The sequence below is a fragment of the Hemicordylus capensis genome, chromosome 7 (assembly GCF_027244095.1).
Source record: "Hemicordylus capensis ecotype Gifberg chromosome 7, rHemCap1.1.pri, whole genome shotgun sequence".
NCBI classification, from domain to species: domain Eukaryota; kingdom Metazoa; phylum Chordata; class Lepidosauria; order Squamata; family Cordylidae; genus Hemicordylus; species Hemicordylus capensis.
The window spans coordinates 27,878,303-27,895,309 of NC_069663.1; the positions used below are offsets into that span (position 1 = coordinate 27,878,303).

Sequence of the window (17,007 nt, forward strand, 5' to 3'; positions counted from 1 at the left end):
GACTGTGGAGGGAGAGCACCCTCTGCTTCTTTTGAGCTAGGCACGCAACTACTGATAACTAACTGTGTAGCCCTGGGCAGGAAGGGCTCGTCCTAATGAGCTGGGGTGGGGCGGGGGGGGGGGAACAGAGGCACAGCTGCCTCCGCTTCCAAGAGCTGTTTGCTCCTCTCTCCCCCACCCTGCATACGGCCTGCAGGTAGAACTGAATGGGTTACACGCACAGCTCTACCTGGTGAATGGCCAGCCTGCAGGCAGCGTGGCTCTCCTTAACACTGGGACTGCACAGAGAAATCCACTCCCTCCTTCCTGTTTGTTTGGCAGCAAAGTAAGGGATTGTCAATGCATTTAAAAGGCAACCAGGAGGGATGCCGTATGTCCTTCCGGGCTCACGTCCTGTTGATGTTCTAGACACGCCGGTGTTCTCCCCCCACCTCCAGCTGTTTATTCCTCTCTCGCTCTCCCCCCCCCGCCACTGAAAGCCTGGCCTAGACAGCCTGGAAATGCACTTGCTTGGGGGGAGGGGAGAGTGTGGGAAAGAGCTGGATTCAGTTCCTGTCGGGAAGTGCCCTCCCCCCCCCCGCCTCTGCATTCTTTCTATGAAGAATAAGGTAGGGAAGGACCAAAAAACCAAACCAAACCAAAAGGACAGCAGCCAAGAGTGTGTGCTGCTGGTTGCCCTCAGAGAGAGCCCCTGCAAGGAAGTGGCCCCAGTGACTCACCAGGCAGGAGCTGTGCGGATTCGGGAGGCAGAATCCGGGCTGCTCCACCCAGGGCCGGACCGAGACACGAGGGCCCTGATGTGCCAGGCTGGTATTTCGATGCAACACTTTCAACATGCCACGTGCTTCCTAACAGTCCGGTTGGCGTCAATAATATTTGTCAGGCTGGCCACTAATTGGAGGGGGAAGCTGAAATGAAGGACTTGTCCGCAGGTGCAAGTGGCAGGTGTTCAGCCTCTGCCCGCCCCCCGCCCCCATTTAGAGCCACTTGCCAAGGTCTGGTGCTCTACTGCTGCACGACTGAGAACTCTTTCCGACCTCAGCGCATCTGGACTGCTGCTCTGGTGGGTCGGCCAGATTCCCCCGCTACAGACAGGCAGGAGAGGCGAAGTGTAGCTTGCACTTTGGCCAACAAAAGCCAAAGTCCCCAGGAAGCTGAGTTTTCTACATTTGGTACAAAAATCCTGCATTTGTGTGATGAATCAGAACACTCCCAAAATAACAGCAGAAATCCCAACTTCACAAGACAAAAGCCTCTACCATCTAAAGATTTGGGGCGGGGGGAGCAAGAGTAGAAAACATACAGCAGGAGAAACAGGATACTTCTACGCAGTGCTTCTCCCTACAATGGTCCCCCATCCTCCACCCCCCAGTCTACTCCGGATGGCTCACTTTCCTGTTTATATCCGACTCTGGGCTCAGGATGAAGACTGGAGCTGACTTCCCTGCACTGAGATGCCACGGGGGGCAAGAAGGTGGGGCCCCAAGGCTGGGCCTTACTCAGAGTGGTGCTGGAAACTCCAACAAACTTTGCAAAAGCAGCTGTTCACCTAGCAGAGCAGGAAGATTCAGAACAGGTTACATGGAAAGAGAATATCAAAAGGGCGAGTGCTCCACAACTTTCTGGACTCCCAATCCTTTTGCAACAGCTGCTCCAACTTGGTTGACAGATGTTGTTCGACTTCCACTCCTATCATCCCCAGCCACAATGGCTTTCAGCTGGGGATGATGGGAGTTGAAGTCCAACAACCTCCGAGAATCCCTGTGCAGATAATGCTCCTGTCCTCCTGAGAATTCTCAGTTATACATACCCCTGGGTACTTACGCTTTAGCACACATAAAAGGGAAAACAGGGACTGACTCTGTTGCTATAAAGGTGACCATTTATTTGAGTAACCCCCACATTCATTTCCATTTGTGCCAACAGAAGAGCGGCGTGGTCTGAAGTCTGAAGGGAACATGATAGAGATGCGTGAAAGGTGGATCCAGGAGCTACCTAGAAGCAGAGACTTTCCTCGCTCCTTTCCTGGCTCTAGTGGGGACACACGCTTCCTTGGCTGCACAGGAAAGCTGCCCAATGGGTCAACACAGATCCCACTCTGGGAGAGTTCCATCTCCCGGAAAAGGGCTCGAGCCTGAACACAGTTCTCCAGACCTCCAAAAAGAGATCGCGGCTGGAACGGAGAGGAGCCTGGGGTGGATGGGCTGCCTCTCGCGACCCCTGATGTGGGCCCTCTTTGGCCAGAGTCTGTGTCCCCTGGTGCAACTTTCTGCAGAGGTGGGCGCTCCCGCAGGCAAGGGACTGGAGCGGCCGAGGCGGCACTGGCGGGCACCGGCGTCACTGCTGCTTGGAGCGAGGCCACAGCCGGCTTGCCAGGGAGCCCAGGAAGAGCTGCTGCTTCTTGTGCTGGGAGAGGTCGGAGAGACGCTGCTGCTCCTCCTGAGAAAGGACACCCACACAGAGAGCCTCTTTTCACCAAGCAGCCAACAGCCTGACACCCACCAACCCCATTTTTCCAAAGGCAGAGGGAGAAGGCTGAGGCTGTCATTTCTGTTTTTTGAGCTTGGGTGGATGGGAGGAAAGCACAAATCATTGCATTTCACTGCAGCCACACACCGATGAGGCAGCCTGAGGCAAATTCATCCTGCTCAGCCTCTGCAACAGCCATGATGGGCCGACAGAATGTGACTTGACTGATTTGAAAACTTGTAACCCACAAGAGGTTCTCCAAGCAAAATATCCTTACAATAAAGTCACATTATAGTTTCAAGCCAGGAGGAGAAACTGTGAGAGTTTCCCCACCTGGTGCCAGGATTATTTAGGTAGAACCTCTTGCCCTCCTCCTGGGCACCATTTGGTGCTGTCCTTCGGCTGTTGTTTCCAGCAATACGCAATGTTGTTTCTACCTTACAGAGTTCTTGCAATAATGCATGTGAATTGGTTTCAAAATGTGAGACGTTTTGGATGTTGCACTAACAGAGCTTGGCTTGCAAACCCTGTTTCTGCCAGCCCTGTTTCTTCCCTCAGGCCCTCCCCCCCATCTCTGTCTATTCTGGACAGCAGCCTGGATTTCCCAGCTTTACACTGCCAAGCCAAGCCAACTGGGCAGGTGATACACCCTGGATGAATTTACCTGCAAAGTGGCCCGGACAGAGACCCTGCCCCAACATCAAGCCACTGACTAACCACGCCAAGGGATGGTCTGTGGGAGCAGGATCAGTTGCCAGCACCTCACTTAAGTATGTAGTACACCGCTCTGGGCTCCTTTGAGGAAGAGCGGGATATAAATGTAATAATAATAATAATATAAGCTGCAGGTGCTGTGGAACTGAAAACAGTTTTCAAAGCGCTGCTCACTTTCCCCTCATCCAGAATTTTGGCACCGGAACAGCAAGAGAGGCCCCAGGGAAGGGAGGGGCTGACATTCACCTGCTCCAGCTGGGACTGCCTGCGTTTAAATGCCTCCAGGGGGTCCTCTTCCAAGGAGTAGTTCTCCAACACGGTCCGGACGTCTTCTACACCACTCAAGGCAATGGCTGTAGGGTAACAATGAGGCAAGCAGTAAGGAATGAATACTCAAGAGACTGTACACTGTGTACAATTGTGTTCCCCCTATAAACAAGAATGGCTGCACTGTACACCAAAAGGAAAAGGTTTCTACATCTAGGAAAGACAAATTCTACAGCATAAGCTATGCAAAACAACTCTTCGCTTATTTTGCACATTATTCTTTCATTAGCCAAATAAGGAGGAGATACACAGAGCACCAACATCCACCCTCTAGGCCCCTGAGGTGCCCTCTTCTGCAGTCTGTGGCTTTTGAGATTTCACCATTACTGTCTGTACACAGACACTTACTTCTTTCTGCAGCTACAAGGGCCAGAAACTTGCAATGTTCAAAAATAGCAAGAGAGAGATATTCTTTGGACCTTGATGAAAAAAGGAGCAGCTTGTCCTAACAGGGTGGGGGCGCCCACGGAGGGGCCAAAGCAGGCACAGCCCCCGCTGCTTCCTTGAGCTCTGTTTGCCTCTCTCCCGCCCCAGCGCTAATGAAAGCTGCGCTACCTTCAGACTGGCTATTTGTCGAGTAGAGCTGCTGACTAACGGCCAGCCTGCAGACAGTGTGGGGTGGGAGAAAGAAGAGGCGGCTGCGACTCCTTTGCCGCCACCCCCGGCCCATTAGGAGGAGCCACTCCTTGATGAACGTGTGGAAAGCACCTAGTCCAACCACAGAGGCTCATTCAGTCAACTAGATTTAGAAGAAGAAAGAAGGGTGGAGATGCTGCAACCCCTCCAGGGAGTGGTTCAGCCCTCTCTACCCAGCCAATCCCATCATTAAGCCCAGGCAACCCTCTCCTTACTCTTCAGAAAGGCAGCAAGGTCAAAGAGCGTCCGGTCATCCGAGTTCCCATCCCACTTCTTCAGCGCCATGCCGTTGAAGGGCTGCAAGTGGAAGGCCTCCTTCTTGCAGTCCACCACCACCACTTTGGCTGGGTCTCTGTTCAGACAGGAGATATCCTGGGGAGGAGGAGGAAGAAGAGGACACACAAAAACACGTCAGAGACACAATCAGGCAGGCTAATGTGGTGCTTTAGACAGATCCAAACATTGCAATGGAAGCAGAAACTTATCGTGTACTTGCAGATTAAAGGCCACTGCCAGCACTCAAGTGTGGAAAAGGTGCCTTGTAAATGAATGCCTGGACTCCCTGGCGGGGGCTTTTCCTCTCTATCTCGCTGTCTCCCATTTCTCGTTTCTGAGGTGCCACTTGAACCCACCGCCTTCAGTAAGATCAGAAACAGCTTGCAGTCAGACTGAGGCAATCCCAGTCTCAAACTTCTCACCGCTTCCTTTTCTCCTCAGCTTCACTAGGCAACTCAGACTTACACTTTTTAAAAACTTTTCTAAGACAAAAACCTTTGAACAAATATGCCTGAGAAAAATCACAAGTAACTCAAAAGCTCACATGCAACACTTGGAACCATTAACTTGACCCAAGCATATTGCCTCATTTGTTCCGAGAATTTCTCCTGCACACAAGACACTTGTCTGCACTCACAGTAGCATTAAGATTGTTTCTTCCTTTTTAAAAGGTCTGTGCAAAAGGTATCCTGAATCTCCACTGTAAACACAACACTTTTTGAAACAGAGACGGCAATATTCCCCAATCCTGGAAATCAAGGATTTCTCCCAGTGCATCAGATCTTTTTTACCAAACACCTTCTCTCTCACTGCCTTGGGTATATCATATCAGAAGACTCCCGGTTGGAGAAAGATAGAAAAAAAAAAAAAAAGATTCCTCTCTTGGCAATCAGCACTGCTGCCCCAAGGACGGGCAGGGCTGCTCCCTATAGGAGGGGAGAGAACTCTTTGCTCCCCTCCGCCCCGCACCCTCACGTAGGGAAAGACAAAAAAGAATCAGCAGCCATCAGGACGCAGAGCCGTGGAGACGGCAAGCAAGTGCATTCCATGGAGAGACAAGGACACCCCACTGGCGGGGGGGGGGGGAGCAGATGGGAAGTGAAGAGGGAGGGGAGGGAAGACAGACAGAAGGCAGGCTCCAAGCAAAGCCAAGCCATCCACGCTCTATTGTGGAGCACAGACACCAGGGACTCCGAGTGCAGGACACAAGGGGTGCATCTGGCGGGTCAGCCTTGGGCTCGTCTAGGCTCCTTGCTCAAGATGCATTCTATACGGCTGTGGAGATATGCTAGTGATGTGGCTAGTTATTCCGAAACAAACAGGGATGAAAATGCTGCAAGTGGGGGTGCAGAGGAAGCAACTCTCCTCTAACGAGGACCACTGGGCGTCTAGGGTCAGCTGTGAGGTCAGCTCCTCCACCACGCTTAGTAGTGTTCTCCTATGAATGTTTACTTGGGAGCAAGGCCCACTGAAGTCAATGGAACCTACTCACTTGTGTGCTGGATGGACTGCAACCTTAGCTTTCAGTGTTCCCATTCAGAACCACATTCATGCATTATTTTTTATTATTGTTATTATGAGATGGGAAGTAGAGGAGAGCCAATCAAACCATTCCGCCTGCATCCATGCCCATGTGCTCCGGCCCCCAAGCCCAGGCGAGGTGCCAGAGATTCAGCCTGGGAGTTTCAGACATCGAAAGCAGGTCTTACAGACCCTCTTCAATGCTCTTTGGCGGGTTTCTACTATCTTTTGTGTCTTCTCCACTGGGTAGGCGGAGTTCTGGTGCCCTGCACATTTTACCTGAGGCACGGCATGCCTTTAAAAACAAGGATTCTCACCATGTTTCAGGTAAACTGCGCAGGGCGCCAGCCTACCCAGTGGAGCAGACACAAAAAACGCAGTTTGGGTTGTCCCCCCAAACACTTTGCGGGGGGAGAGAGAAAGGCCATGTTTTTAAAGTCAAGCTTTCCAAAGAGGTCCTGGCAGCTGGGCTGAGATGAGAAGCAAGAGGAGAAGCTGAGTAGCCAGCTTTATTTTACTGTTGCTTTTGGCATTTTATATGGGTAGAGAGGTGGAAAGGAATACCAGAAGAAAAATCTGGGACACTCCAAACGATTTCCCCAGATGCATATCGGGGACCAGCACATGATAAAACCAAGAACTAATCCTGCTATTCAAGAAGATTAAAGATGAGGCTTCTGAGTTCTCAACACAGTCAACTGCCTAGAATTAACACAACCCACCCACAAAGGTTACTGGGCATCTCCATTTCCACATATCCAGAGCTCCACACTACACATACCTTAACGTGATGCCCATCCATGTAACGAGTGGCATCACGGAAAAGCCGGTAAGAGATGAACCCATGAGGATCCACACTGTCAATGAGGGGGAAGGCAGTCTGGGGCGGGGGCGAGGGGAGAAATAAAACAAAGGTGAACAGCTTTATCCTGCAGGCTTAAAACATTTCTAAACTTTTCGGCACACGTGAGGAATATTAGCATAAAGAAGGGGTTCCCAACCTTGGGCCCCCAGATGTTGCTGGACTACAATTCCAAAGGCCATTGTGGCTGAGGATGGTGGGAGCTGTAGTCCAAACACATCTGGGGATCCAAGGCTGAGAACCCCTGGCAAAAAGCAAAGGCATTTCAGCTTCAAGGTCTTGTCAAAATGCATGACTTCATGAGGACTAGACACCCTATTTCTGCTGGGGAGAGGAGTGGACAGTAGCAGATGTATCAAGCCATGTTCTCACTCCAGCCTGTCAGTGGGGTTTGGATCCACTGAAGCGAACAAGACAGAGGCACTGTGTTGGGAACAGCCAGACAGTCCAAGCTGCTGCTGCTGCTGCTGCTGCTGCTGCTGCTAAGTCTATTCCTTCTGTGATGTTCATGCCAACCAGCCCCAGAGGTTCAAGGTGGGTAGCAGCTTACATGCAGGGAAGCCACAAGCCAAGCGCTGGCTCTAAACCAGGGCGGCTCAGCTTCAGCCCTCCTGCAGATGTTGGACTACAACTGCCAACATCTCTGGCTACTGGCCACTCTGGCTGGGGGTGACAGGAGGCAACTTCCAAAACGTGTCCAGACTCAGCTTTGGAAAATCTCCAATGGAAGGAGTCCCATAAATGTGGACCAGGAAACCTCCTCTTGATCTTTAAGGTGCTCTCTCAGGAAAAGAAGGGGCCACCAAGTGATCCATTCAACTACAAGGCTTCCCAGATTAATACACACAGAGTCCTCTAACTCCATTTGCTGGAGCTCTAAACACTGCAGAGCCAGCTCAGGGCTGAACACCACCGCACGTGCAAAAGAAGAAAACCAACCAACCAGATGTGGATGCAGATCCTGCCCAGAGCCATTTCTTCTCTTTTGCCCACAAGTCTCCTGACTGTGCTGTTTTCTCCTACCCCCCTCTCCCCCCCACCCCAGAGGACAGACCCACTCAATTAGCACAGTAATAGCCCAGATTCAATGGCCTGAAAGGAGAGCGGCTGGACCCATACATATTCAAATGAGCAGCAGCAGCAGCACGCTCCCCTGTGGGACTCCTCCTGCCACTCAAGCGTGAGAAAGGAAAAGTGGGAGGGAGGCAGCTGACCCAGGAGATCCAGCAGGCCTTTCTGCCCACTTCTGGCAGTGGACACACATTCCTCAGTCCCTTGCAAAGCTCTTGGTGGTGACCTTGAACGCAGGTGTGGGCATTTGTCTGCCACTGTCCCAAGCAAGCCCACAATTGGGCACGGCACTCAGAAGCTATGCTCTCTCTGTCTCTAAACATTAAAAGCCAGAAACCTCTTGATTACTGCGATAAGCTTAGAAACACCGGGACACTGTCTGGCCTGCAGATCTCTCAGAGTGGGCAGAGTGGGGCATTGGGACTCAGGACAGCTCCTTGCCCTTTCCTCCCGCCTAGCAGAAGCAAAATGTGCACATTTGCTCACTTTGCATGATGTATCCAGGACACAGAATTTAAATAAGGGTGCCCCTGGCTCTAGCCTTGATCTGCTCTCTCCCAGCTGGCATTCTTGCCTCTTGCAACTCTCGGGTCTCCCCATCACCACAAGGCATTTCCCCTTCAGAGAGTCTTGTTGACCTTGTCCACAGATCTGTAGCCTCAGCAGCGGCTGGACCCAACAAGCCAGGTGGGGCAGCTCCATTCACACCCGTGTCTCTCATCCCACCCCACCCCTGCCTAAATGGGAGCCACACTGCTTGCAGGCTGGCCATTCACCAGATAGGGTGGGGGCAGGATGAAAGAGCGTGTCCCAACCAGGCAAGTCGGGAACCAGAGGCCGCTGCATCTCCTTTGGAGCCCGCCTGGCTCATTTAGAAGAGCCGCTGCTGTGCAGCCTGCCTTGATGCTCCTTCTCTCCCGCGTTTGCCCAATGAAAATCTAAGGACGGCACCGTGCATTTGTTGCTAGGCAAGGATAACTGTGCGCCGCCTCCAAACTCCCTGCGTTTCCCGGGTTTGGCACAGGGCGCTTTGCCTCCTGCCCAGCCAAACTCCACCCACTTCCAGCCCAAACCACACAGGACTCCTGGCTGTGGAGCTGCCCGGAGGGCAACAGGCTGGTCACAGCAACGCAGCACTCACCATTCCGGTCTCGGAGGTAAAGACGACGATTTCATAAAGTGGGGCCAACTGCTGGAAGAGGTTATCAATACCTGGTCTCTTCTTGAAGCGCCAGCCAGTCACTAGCTGCGGACAAAATGGGCCGGGGAGGTGGGAGAGCAGAGAGAGGGAGAGGGCAGCAGATCAATGCTGGCAGCTCTGCTTGAAGAAGAAGGGGGCAGCGGGGCACAAAGCTTACTGCTCTCCCCTCCCCGCAGCCCCGCAATTCCACAAACCCCAAGGGCTAGGGGTGTCTCTTGCCAAGTAGATACGGCTAGCCACAATGTTTCCAGGATTTGGGAATGGGGGCACGTCTGCTAGGCCAGCTGAAATCTTTTCCAACCACCAGCCTTGAGCGCTTGCAGGCCCCTCGGCAGGCAAGCTGCTCCACTGGTGCCCATCTGCACCCCCCTCTCCAGCCCAGGAAGGACAGCCCTGAGTCTTCCAAACACTCTGCTAACAGCACGCAAGCCTTGCGCTGGAAAGGAATCCAAGCCCCACTGAGCCTGTTCCCTTCTTCTCTGGAAGGGCCTTCTGGACCCTTCTCACACAAGGCCAACTGCAACCCCACCCAGGGTCACACATGGCATTACCATGCGCCAGAAGCAGGAGGCGGGCAGAGGGAACAAGGTGCCCAAACGGGCCACTAGAGGAGCCGAGGGCAGCCCTCTCTCCTGAAATGCTCTTCTGGCCGAAGACCTTCAAAATACAATACAAATAAACCTTCCACACTGTGCCAATTATGAACAAAACCGAGCCTGTGCTGTGTCTTAAAAGGCAGCCACGGTCAGTCCACTCTGTCCTGGACAGCTGACTCCTGTCCAGACTCAGGGACGGCTCAAGCAGCAGTGCAGGCAGCACAACAGTTCCCTGGACCGCCAGGCAAAGAAGGGCTGCCTGAGTGGCCCAGCAGGCGGCGATGTGGAAGGAGCAACGTGGACCTTAAGGCCAGCGGGGAGGGGGAAAGCGAGTGCTCTCGCAATGTCTTCCACACCACCAGAAGCACCAGAAGGGATACATACCGACCATTCCGGATGGAGGAGAACATCTGTGAGTTCAATGACGAGGGTGTAAGGGGGCTGGTAGTAGGGTTCTTTCAGGGGGTCTGGAAGCAGTTTAGGACTGGTGGGCTCTATGATCATCTGCCAAATAAAAGTTGGGGGGGACGGGACGGACACAAGACCATTTCAACATATGTATGAAAGTATTTATGTGCCACTTTCCCAAAGCTCAGAGTGATGTACAAGAACACACACACACACACACCCCAGTTAAATCTGCACACCACAGGAACAGGAGAGTGAGACAGAAGCACCACCCGCTACACACACACAGCTTTGCTAGTCCTGGATGATAGGTAGGGTTAGCCCTGGTTCAATTTTTTAAGATTCTAGCCTCATGTGTTGACTGTAAGACCCTAAAAACATTAGTACAGTGTGTTAGTACTTTTAAGAAGCCTGGAAACCAGGAAGCAAAAATCTAACTAAGTCAGCAATATCGTTCGCAATCCATTCTTGAATACTGGTGCAGACCCCAAATGCCTCCCTGGAATGAGTTAGGGTCTGCACGTGTGAATGCGCACCACAGAACATCCACTGCCTGAAGATCAGGTGCGAGGCTTTTTGACTGCATGGTCCCTGTGGGGTGACTTGCATTAATAGCATCCGAAGTCTGTCCAAGCTCACACCAGCCATGGGCCCTTGCTCAGAGAAGGGGGCAGCCTGAGCCTCTGGGGCTCTCTCTCACGACCTGCCTGTGTGCCTCCTATATCACTCGGCACCCTCTGCCCCCAATTCCCTTTGCCACTTGGACTTCCTGGACAATCTGCTAGCTGAATCATGCTGATGGTGAGGCCTACGTGCGTGCAAATAGATGGGCTAGGGGCGGGGTGTGTTGCTTTTCAATACATTCTGGGCTTCCCTTTCTCCGCTTGACAACAACGTCCACCCATGCTGTCAACCTGGTTCGCCACTGGGGCTTCTGGGCTCTGCTGCAGCAGCAGCAACAATGGCTCCTGCTCTACCCACCCTGAGCCGCATCAGCTGTCAGCCTGATAAACCGGCAAGCCTGAACTCTGCCCTTGGCAGCACAAGCCGTTTTCAGCCCAACAGCGGGGCTTTGGCTAAAGGCTCTGGCTCCTACATGGCGGCAACGGTGGCGGCGTGTGCGCCCCCGCCACTCCACCCCCCCCGCCACAAACACACACAAAAAATACTGTGAGCCCAGAGACTGCAGCCAGGCACAGACCAGGGGAGGGGAAGTCAGCTCCAGAAGACTTTGTCCCTTAGCAGCTGCAGCTTTACAGCCGTGGTTATGTGTCCAGCCAGATAACGTGTGGGCAGCATGCAAATGGACAGCAAAGGCACTGTGTTGCATGCCACCAGGTTACATTTCACAGGTTTAACAAATTAAAAAGGCAGCTTTTTGTGATGAGATATTAGAATGTATAATCTCTGCTTTCTCTCTACCAATGTTTTCTCCCCTTCACCATGTGCAACTCTAAAGCAACCAGGTTAGAATCTTGCCTCCCCCCCTCTGCCATCTCGGGACAAACAGCTGATAGAAATATTTGATTTTGGGGGTGGGGTGAGGAACCTATCTAGATTTTTAGAGGGCTATAGATTAACAGAGGCTAAATCTTCAGAAGTTAATTATAAAACTGGCTCGCTTTTTCTTAAGACATGCCCAAAGTGATGCATAGCATCAACCCACAAAAAACCATGACACTCAACCTAAAACACCCACTGCATCCAGCCGGTCCATTGGAAAACATGTACCGAGACATGCTGGCACACACACAAAACCCCAGGGAGCTTCTGCCAGGGGGTGTCCTCTGGCTGAAATGGCAGAGGAATTTGGAGCAGCAGCCTACATTCACAAATGGGTTGCTTTTGAATGGGACACAACAAACCTGATCCTCCTCCATCTGGTTGCAGCACTTGTGCTGATAAAGGTGTGCTAGTTTGGGAAGCCCTTTCTCTGCAAGCAAACATCTGCTTTGGAGGAGGCAGTTGAAGAGCAGGGGGTCAGAGAGCTGGAAGCAGTGGGGGTCCACTACTCAGGGCATGGAGCAGCGGCAACGCCAAGTGGAAGTCTGACATGCTGATTCCAACAGAGCAGCTAAAATGGTCATTTATTACATTTATAGACTGCCCCATCCAAAAGCTCTGGGTGGTGCACAACAAGTTTAAAAAGACACAAAAACAAACCACTTAAAACACACTGCTTAAAACAATATAAAAACCATTTAAAACCAATTCAAAACCATTTAAAACCAATTAAAATACTTAAAACCAATTTTAAAAACTTGGAAGGCCAGGCCAAACAAGTAAGTTTTCAGGGCTTTCTTAAAGGCCAACAGCGAGCCTAAACTGCAGGTATCTGCCGGGAGTGCATTCCAAAGGCCAGGAGCAGCTACAGAGAAGGCCTGGTTCTGAGTCACCACCAGACGTACCTCTCCAGATGACCTCAACATGCAATGGGGATCATACAGAAGGTGGTGCTCTCTAAGGTAGCCTGGACCCAAGCTGTTCAGGGCTTTAAGGGTAATAACCAACACTTTGTATTTTGCCCGGAAACAGATCTATAGCCAGTGCAATTGTTTTAAAACAGGCATAATATGGTCTCTCCAGGTTACCCCAGAGACCAGTCTGGCTGCTGCATTTTGAACTAACGGAAGTTTTTGAAGTACATACAAAGGCACGCACAAAGGAACTACATATGGCGATCAGGATTGCTTCCAGACTTTGGGGGAATCTCTTTTCCCTTTCAGGAGATTTCGGAACAGATTCTTTAAAAGCCCTTCACAGCACTAGGCCTGTGGAAGGCTCACTCACCTGTCTGTAATCTTTGAAATATTTGTACGCCCTTCGGAACTGCTGAATCACCACTGGATCTGAAAGTCAATGCAGAGAACAGAGTCACCTGCAGGAAGCACCTCCCACTTCACCGGCAGCAGAATGCCAAAGGGGGCACACACACACAGACCTCTGGCTCCGGGGCTGTTTGGGTGCTCACACCTGAAGGATATTTTAGCCAAGGAAGGGGGAGAGGAGGTGTTGCTGTGTCCACAGATTTCACTCACGAACCCAGGGACCAAAAGGCAAGTCGGATGGGGCCGGAGCTCAGTGGTAGAGCTTTTGCTTTGCATGCAGAAGGTCCCAGGTTCATGTCCTGGTAGGATCTCTAGTAGGGCTGGGAGAGACTCCTGCCTGAAGCCTTGGGAGAGCGGTTGCCAGGCAGTGTAGACCACACTGAGCTAGAGCTTCCTATCTTCCTATGGTTGTGCCCATTTAAACCAGTTTTAAACATGTTTCAGCTCTCATGGTTTCCAACCAAACAAAACTCGGAAGCTGCAGTTCCACTGATGAAGCCGTTTGGACATCCTCAAAACCAAGATGTACAATTTTCAGGCTTCTACAGAGGTGGATTCCATTTGAAACCAGTTAAGAGGTACACTAAATCACATCAGAATACCAGAACTGAAAAAAAACACCTAAGTCTCCTCCCAGGCCAAAAGTGTAATAAGATGCCATAAAAGGTTATTTTGCTGCAGCAGCGAAAAAGCAGAAGTCTGTCAAAAGTTAAATATACTGTCAATATGTATGAATGGGTCTTAACTGAGCAGGACTCTGCAGCTGGCCGCTAAGCGTGGCTCCCCACCCCCCACCCCCCCTCTGCCCCGCAGCAGCCATCTGATGCAGCCTGAACATATGCAGAGCCCTGCAGCAGCTCTTCCCAAAGAATACTAATGGATTCCTCAATTACCAGCTCGCTTAAGCAGGGGTCAGGCTGAAGAAGAAAGAGCGTGTGAGCGAGACCACGGTCCCCACACCAGGGCTGTTAACTATCCCTCTGAGATTACAGCTTTAGCATCTTAGTGGCCAGGGTTATTCAAACAGAAACTGTAAGTTAATCAATCAAAGGCAGGCGCGTTGAATGGGGCATAATTTGGGAGCAATTGTTATGATAATCTGAGCTGAGCAGCTGGGCTGGATGACTGGCCAGGCCGCCACAGGGAAAGGGATTCAGGTATCAACTGGGGGCTTGTATGCTGGAATTTGGCCTGGCAGCTAGAAGGCTTTTTTAGCCAGTTGGCTGAAGGAATAAAGAAATTTTAAAAAAGATTTACATAAGTGCACTACCAACTTCGATGCACCAGACACTGATCTAATGTTTCAACCAACATCTCCTAACAGTGGCATTTGGGAACTACAGCAGCCTGTTGCTCAATGGAGTCTGTATGCAAAAGGGTTGCTTTTGGAAGTTTAGGCTGCAATCCTGAACCCATTTACCAGGAAGCCTCCTTGAACACAGCGGGACTTCCTTCTAAGCAGCCAGGCACAGAAAGATGCATGCAACATGTTGGATAATAAAGTTTCTGATGCAGATAGATCTGAAAGTGACCAGCTGGGCAATTCATGTCCCTTCCTTTCATGACGATTGCTTATTTCCAATGGCTGACACCCAGACTAAATTACTCACAAGTAGTCCTGCTATTTGGTTCATGAGCAACTTTGGCTGTTAGCCAGTGAATGTTATGGTTGTAAGTGCCCCCAAATAAAGACCAAATAAAGACCACTGAGTTTACGTTCTAGAAATCAGCTGGCTCAAGATTAATTGGTTAGTCCAAAACGTTAAGTTTTTTTGGCATTCAAGTACTAGGAATAAGGAGAGATGATGATTTAATCACAAATATTTATTACATGTCTATAACTTACTCTGAGCTTTTGATCTTTGGTTCACTATAACTATGTTTAAAAATTGACCTTCCAGCTACAGTAAAGAAAGGTAGGTAAGTTGGGTGAGAATTCCTTTGGAGCAGTGACATCTAGGCCATAATGCCCCATACATGAGGGGACACCTTTCAAACAGCCACCTCCACGTTTCCATACAGTTCACATTCAATCACGGAACTCTCAACAAAAAGTGAGCCCTTCTAGAAGTTAAACTAAGGGATAACGTGAGCTTGGGAGTAGTTAAACAAGTTAAACAAGTGTGCATAAAGGAAAGAAAGCAGGGAAGAAAAGGCTGCAAAGAATCGTTTTTAGCACAAGCAGCACAAGGACCGGTGCAGAGTAGTTAAACAAAACTTGTTAACAGCAATCTGTACAGCTTTACATCAAAGAGGACTGAGCTTGAAGAGAGAGCTGAAAATCTGCAAGGAAAGGAAGGCGGGGGGGGGGGGGGAGTGTGGAGCGGGGCAAGGGAGAAAGAATAAATCTATTGTGGGCAACAAGGAGGCCATGACTGGAGAATGCCTTTTAATCTGTCGAGAGCATATGCCAGGCCGGCTGAAAGGAGCTGGTGAAAGGCGCTTCCTATCTCAGGCAAAAACCTTCGAGCGGCTCCCCCTCCCCACAGGCTTCCGACATATATTATTGGAAAAGTCCCACTACTGGACAATCTGTTTCATGAAAGCAGTGTGCCAAGTCCCATCTGGCCCTCTCTTGCACCGCCCTCCCCCCACCCCCAGCCCCTATTTGTTCCCAGAACCTCTGAACATCAAAGACACCTTTCTTGGCTCCTTACCCCTTGGGGCGAGGCAGCCAGAAATACCTTTATGGTGCAGTTCTTGCTAAAACTAGCTGAAATGCTTCCGCTCTTGACAAGAGGGGTGCAGGCTGGCCATGCAGCTGGCGAATGTCGTGCCATCCACAGACAGGATTTACTGACCCACAACCTAAGGGATCATTTGATCCTTCTGAAGCTAACAGTCCAACGAAATGACCCAGGTAGCAGACAGGACAGAGTTTGGGGTCTGAAGCCAGATGGGACAGGAGTGGGCCCACTCTGGACACCTCGGCAGCCACAGAACCAGCTTGAGCAACTTAGAGATGCCTAAGATGCAAAATGGCTGTGGTGTTGGGATGCCTTTGGAGTCTAACCTCCACTCTGCTGTCTGCTCCCCGCCCCCTGGATTCTCGCCCACCTGCTCCTCTTCAACCGTGGAATAGCTAAGGAGGAGGGGGACATCTGGAATGCCTGTGGTTCACTTCCCCCAGGGACACACAGAATCTGTTTCCCCACCCCCACCCTAAAGGCCCTCGGGGCTTGGGCTCCTCATTCATTTCCATCATAACATTGGCCATTGCTTTTCGCCTCCAGCTACGCCCAGGGACAGGCATAGGGGGGTGGGGGGGACGGGTGCCTGAGGAACGGAGAAGCAGCATTGTTAACTCTCCGCCCCGACATAAGTTCCGCCTGACCTTCTGTTCTCAACAAGGGGCACACACACTGTTTACACATCAGTGCATCTGCTCTCGCTGAAGAAATCCCCCCCCCCCCATATCAGATTAGAAATGTAAAGGAACCCTGAGTATTCCTGGAAGTTAGTTTGTCTCAATTTTTTATTTTTTGTAAAGAGGTAGTGTGAGAGCAGGTCATGCCTGCTTCCATCCCCTTACTATCTCCTTTAACAGTGTCAAGGAATTAACATATTTATAGCTTGATTTCTGGTGGGTTTCAATTCTCTCTGGTTGTCTGCCTGCCTGGATTTCACTATTGCTTAAATTTTTAGTTACTGAAGACATTTGGCTGGCTGGCAGCACGCATTAAAGAAGGTAAGAAAGCCTCTAGTTACACCAGATGGGTCTTGAACCGTGAAGTTGCCCAAGTAGGGACCATGTAACGGTGCACGCGGAAATGGAAAGCCCTTGCCAAAGGCCAGCTTTCACACAGCTTAGCCCCCCAGTTTTAGAGGGGTACTAGGAAAGAATTTCTCCCCTTAAGAGTGTCTCGTCAGGATGAGCTACTACCACACTGTACTGTATGCTAGATAGATCAAGTATCAGTCTCCAAATTTGTAGTGAGATGTAACATTTCTTCTGTTAGTATTTACATAACCTTTTGAGGCCAATTCTTAGGTACAAAAGGCTACTTAAGTGCACTTTTTGCCCCCAACATATGCAGAAAAGTTGGAGTCAGCTGATTCTCAGGCTTTAAAGGCAAAACAAAAAACTTATATTTTGCA

The 17,007-nt window shown here is 50.8% G+C and overlaps 1 protein-coding gene across 1 annotated transcript in view; it reads right to left on the reverse strand.

The window, feature by feature from the left end:
- Window positions 1-1,870: 1,870 nt before the first annotated feature.
- The window catches only part of TIMM50 (translocase of inner mitochondrial membrane 50), a 30,076-nt gene continuing 14,939 nt past the window's right edge, over window positions 1,871-17,007 (reverse strand). Inside the window, exons 5-11 of the mRNA XM_053268163.1 lie at window positions 12,872-12,930; window positions 10,058-10,177; window positions 9,018-9,122; window positions 6,725-6,823; window positions 4,362-4,518; window positions 3,430-3,536; window positions 1,871-2,439 (exon numbers count right to left, since the gene is read on the reverse strand). Coding sequence (XP_053124138.1) covers window positions 2,338-2,439; window positions 3,430-3,536; window positions 4,362-4,518; window positions 6,725-6,823; window positions 9,018-9,122; window positions 10,058-10,177; window positions 12,872-12,930 — 749 coding nt within the window. The 3' untranslated portion in view covers window positions 1,871-2,337. The remainder of the gene's footprint in view (window positions 2,440-3,429; window positions 3,537-4,361; window positions 4,519-6,724; window positions 6,824-9,017; window positions 9,123-10,057; window positions 10,178-12,871; window positions 12,931-17,007) is intronic.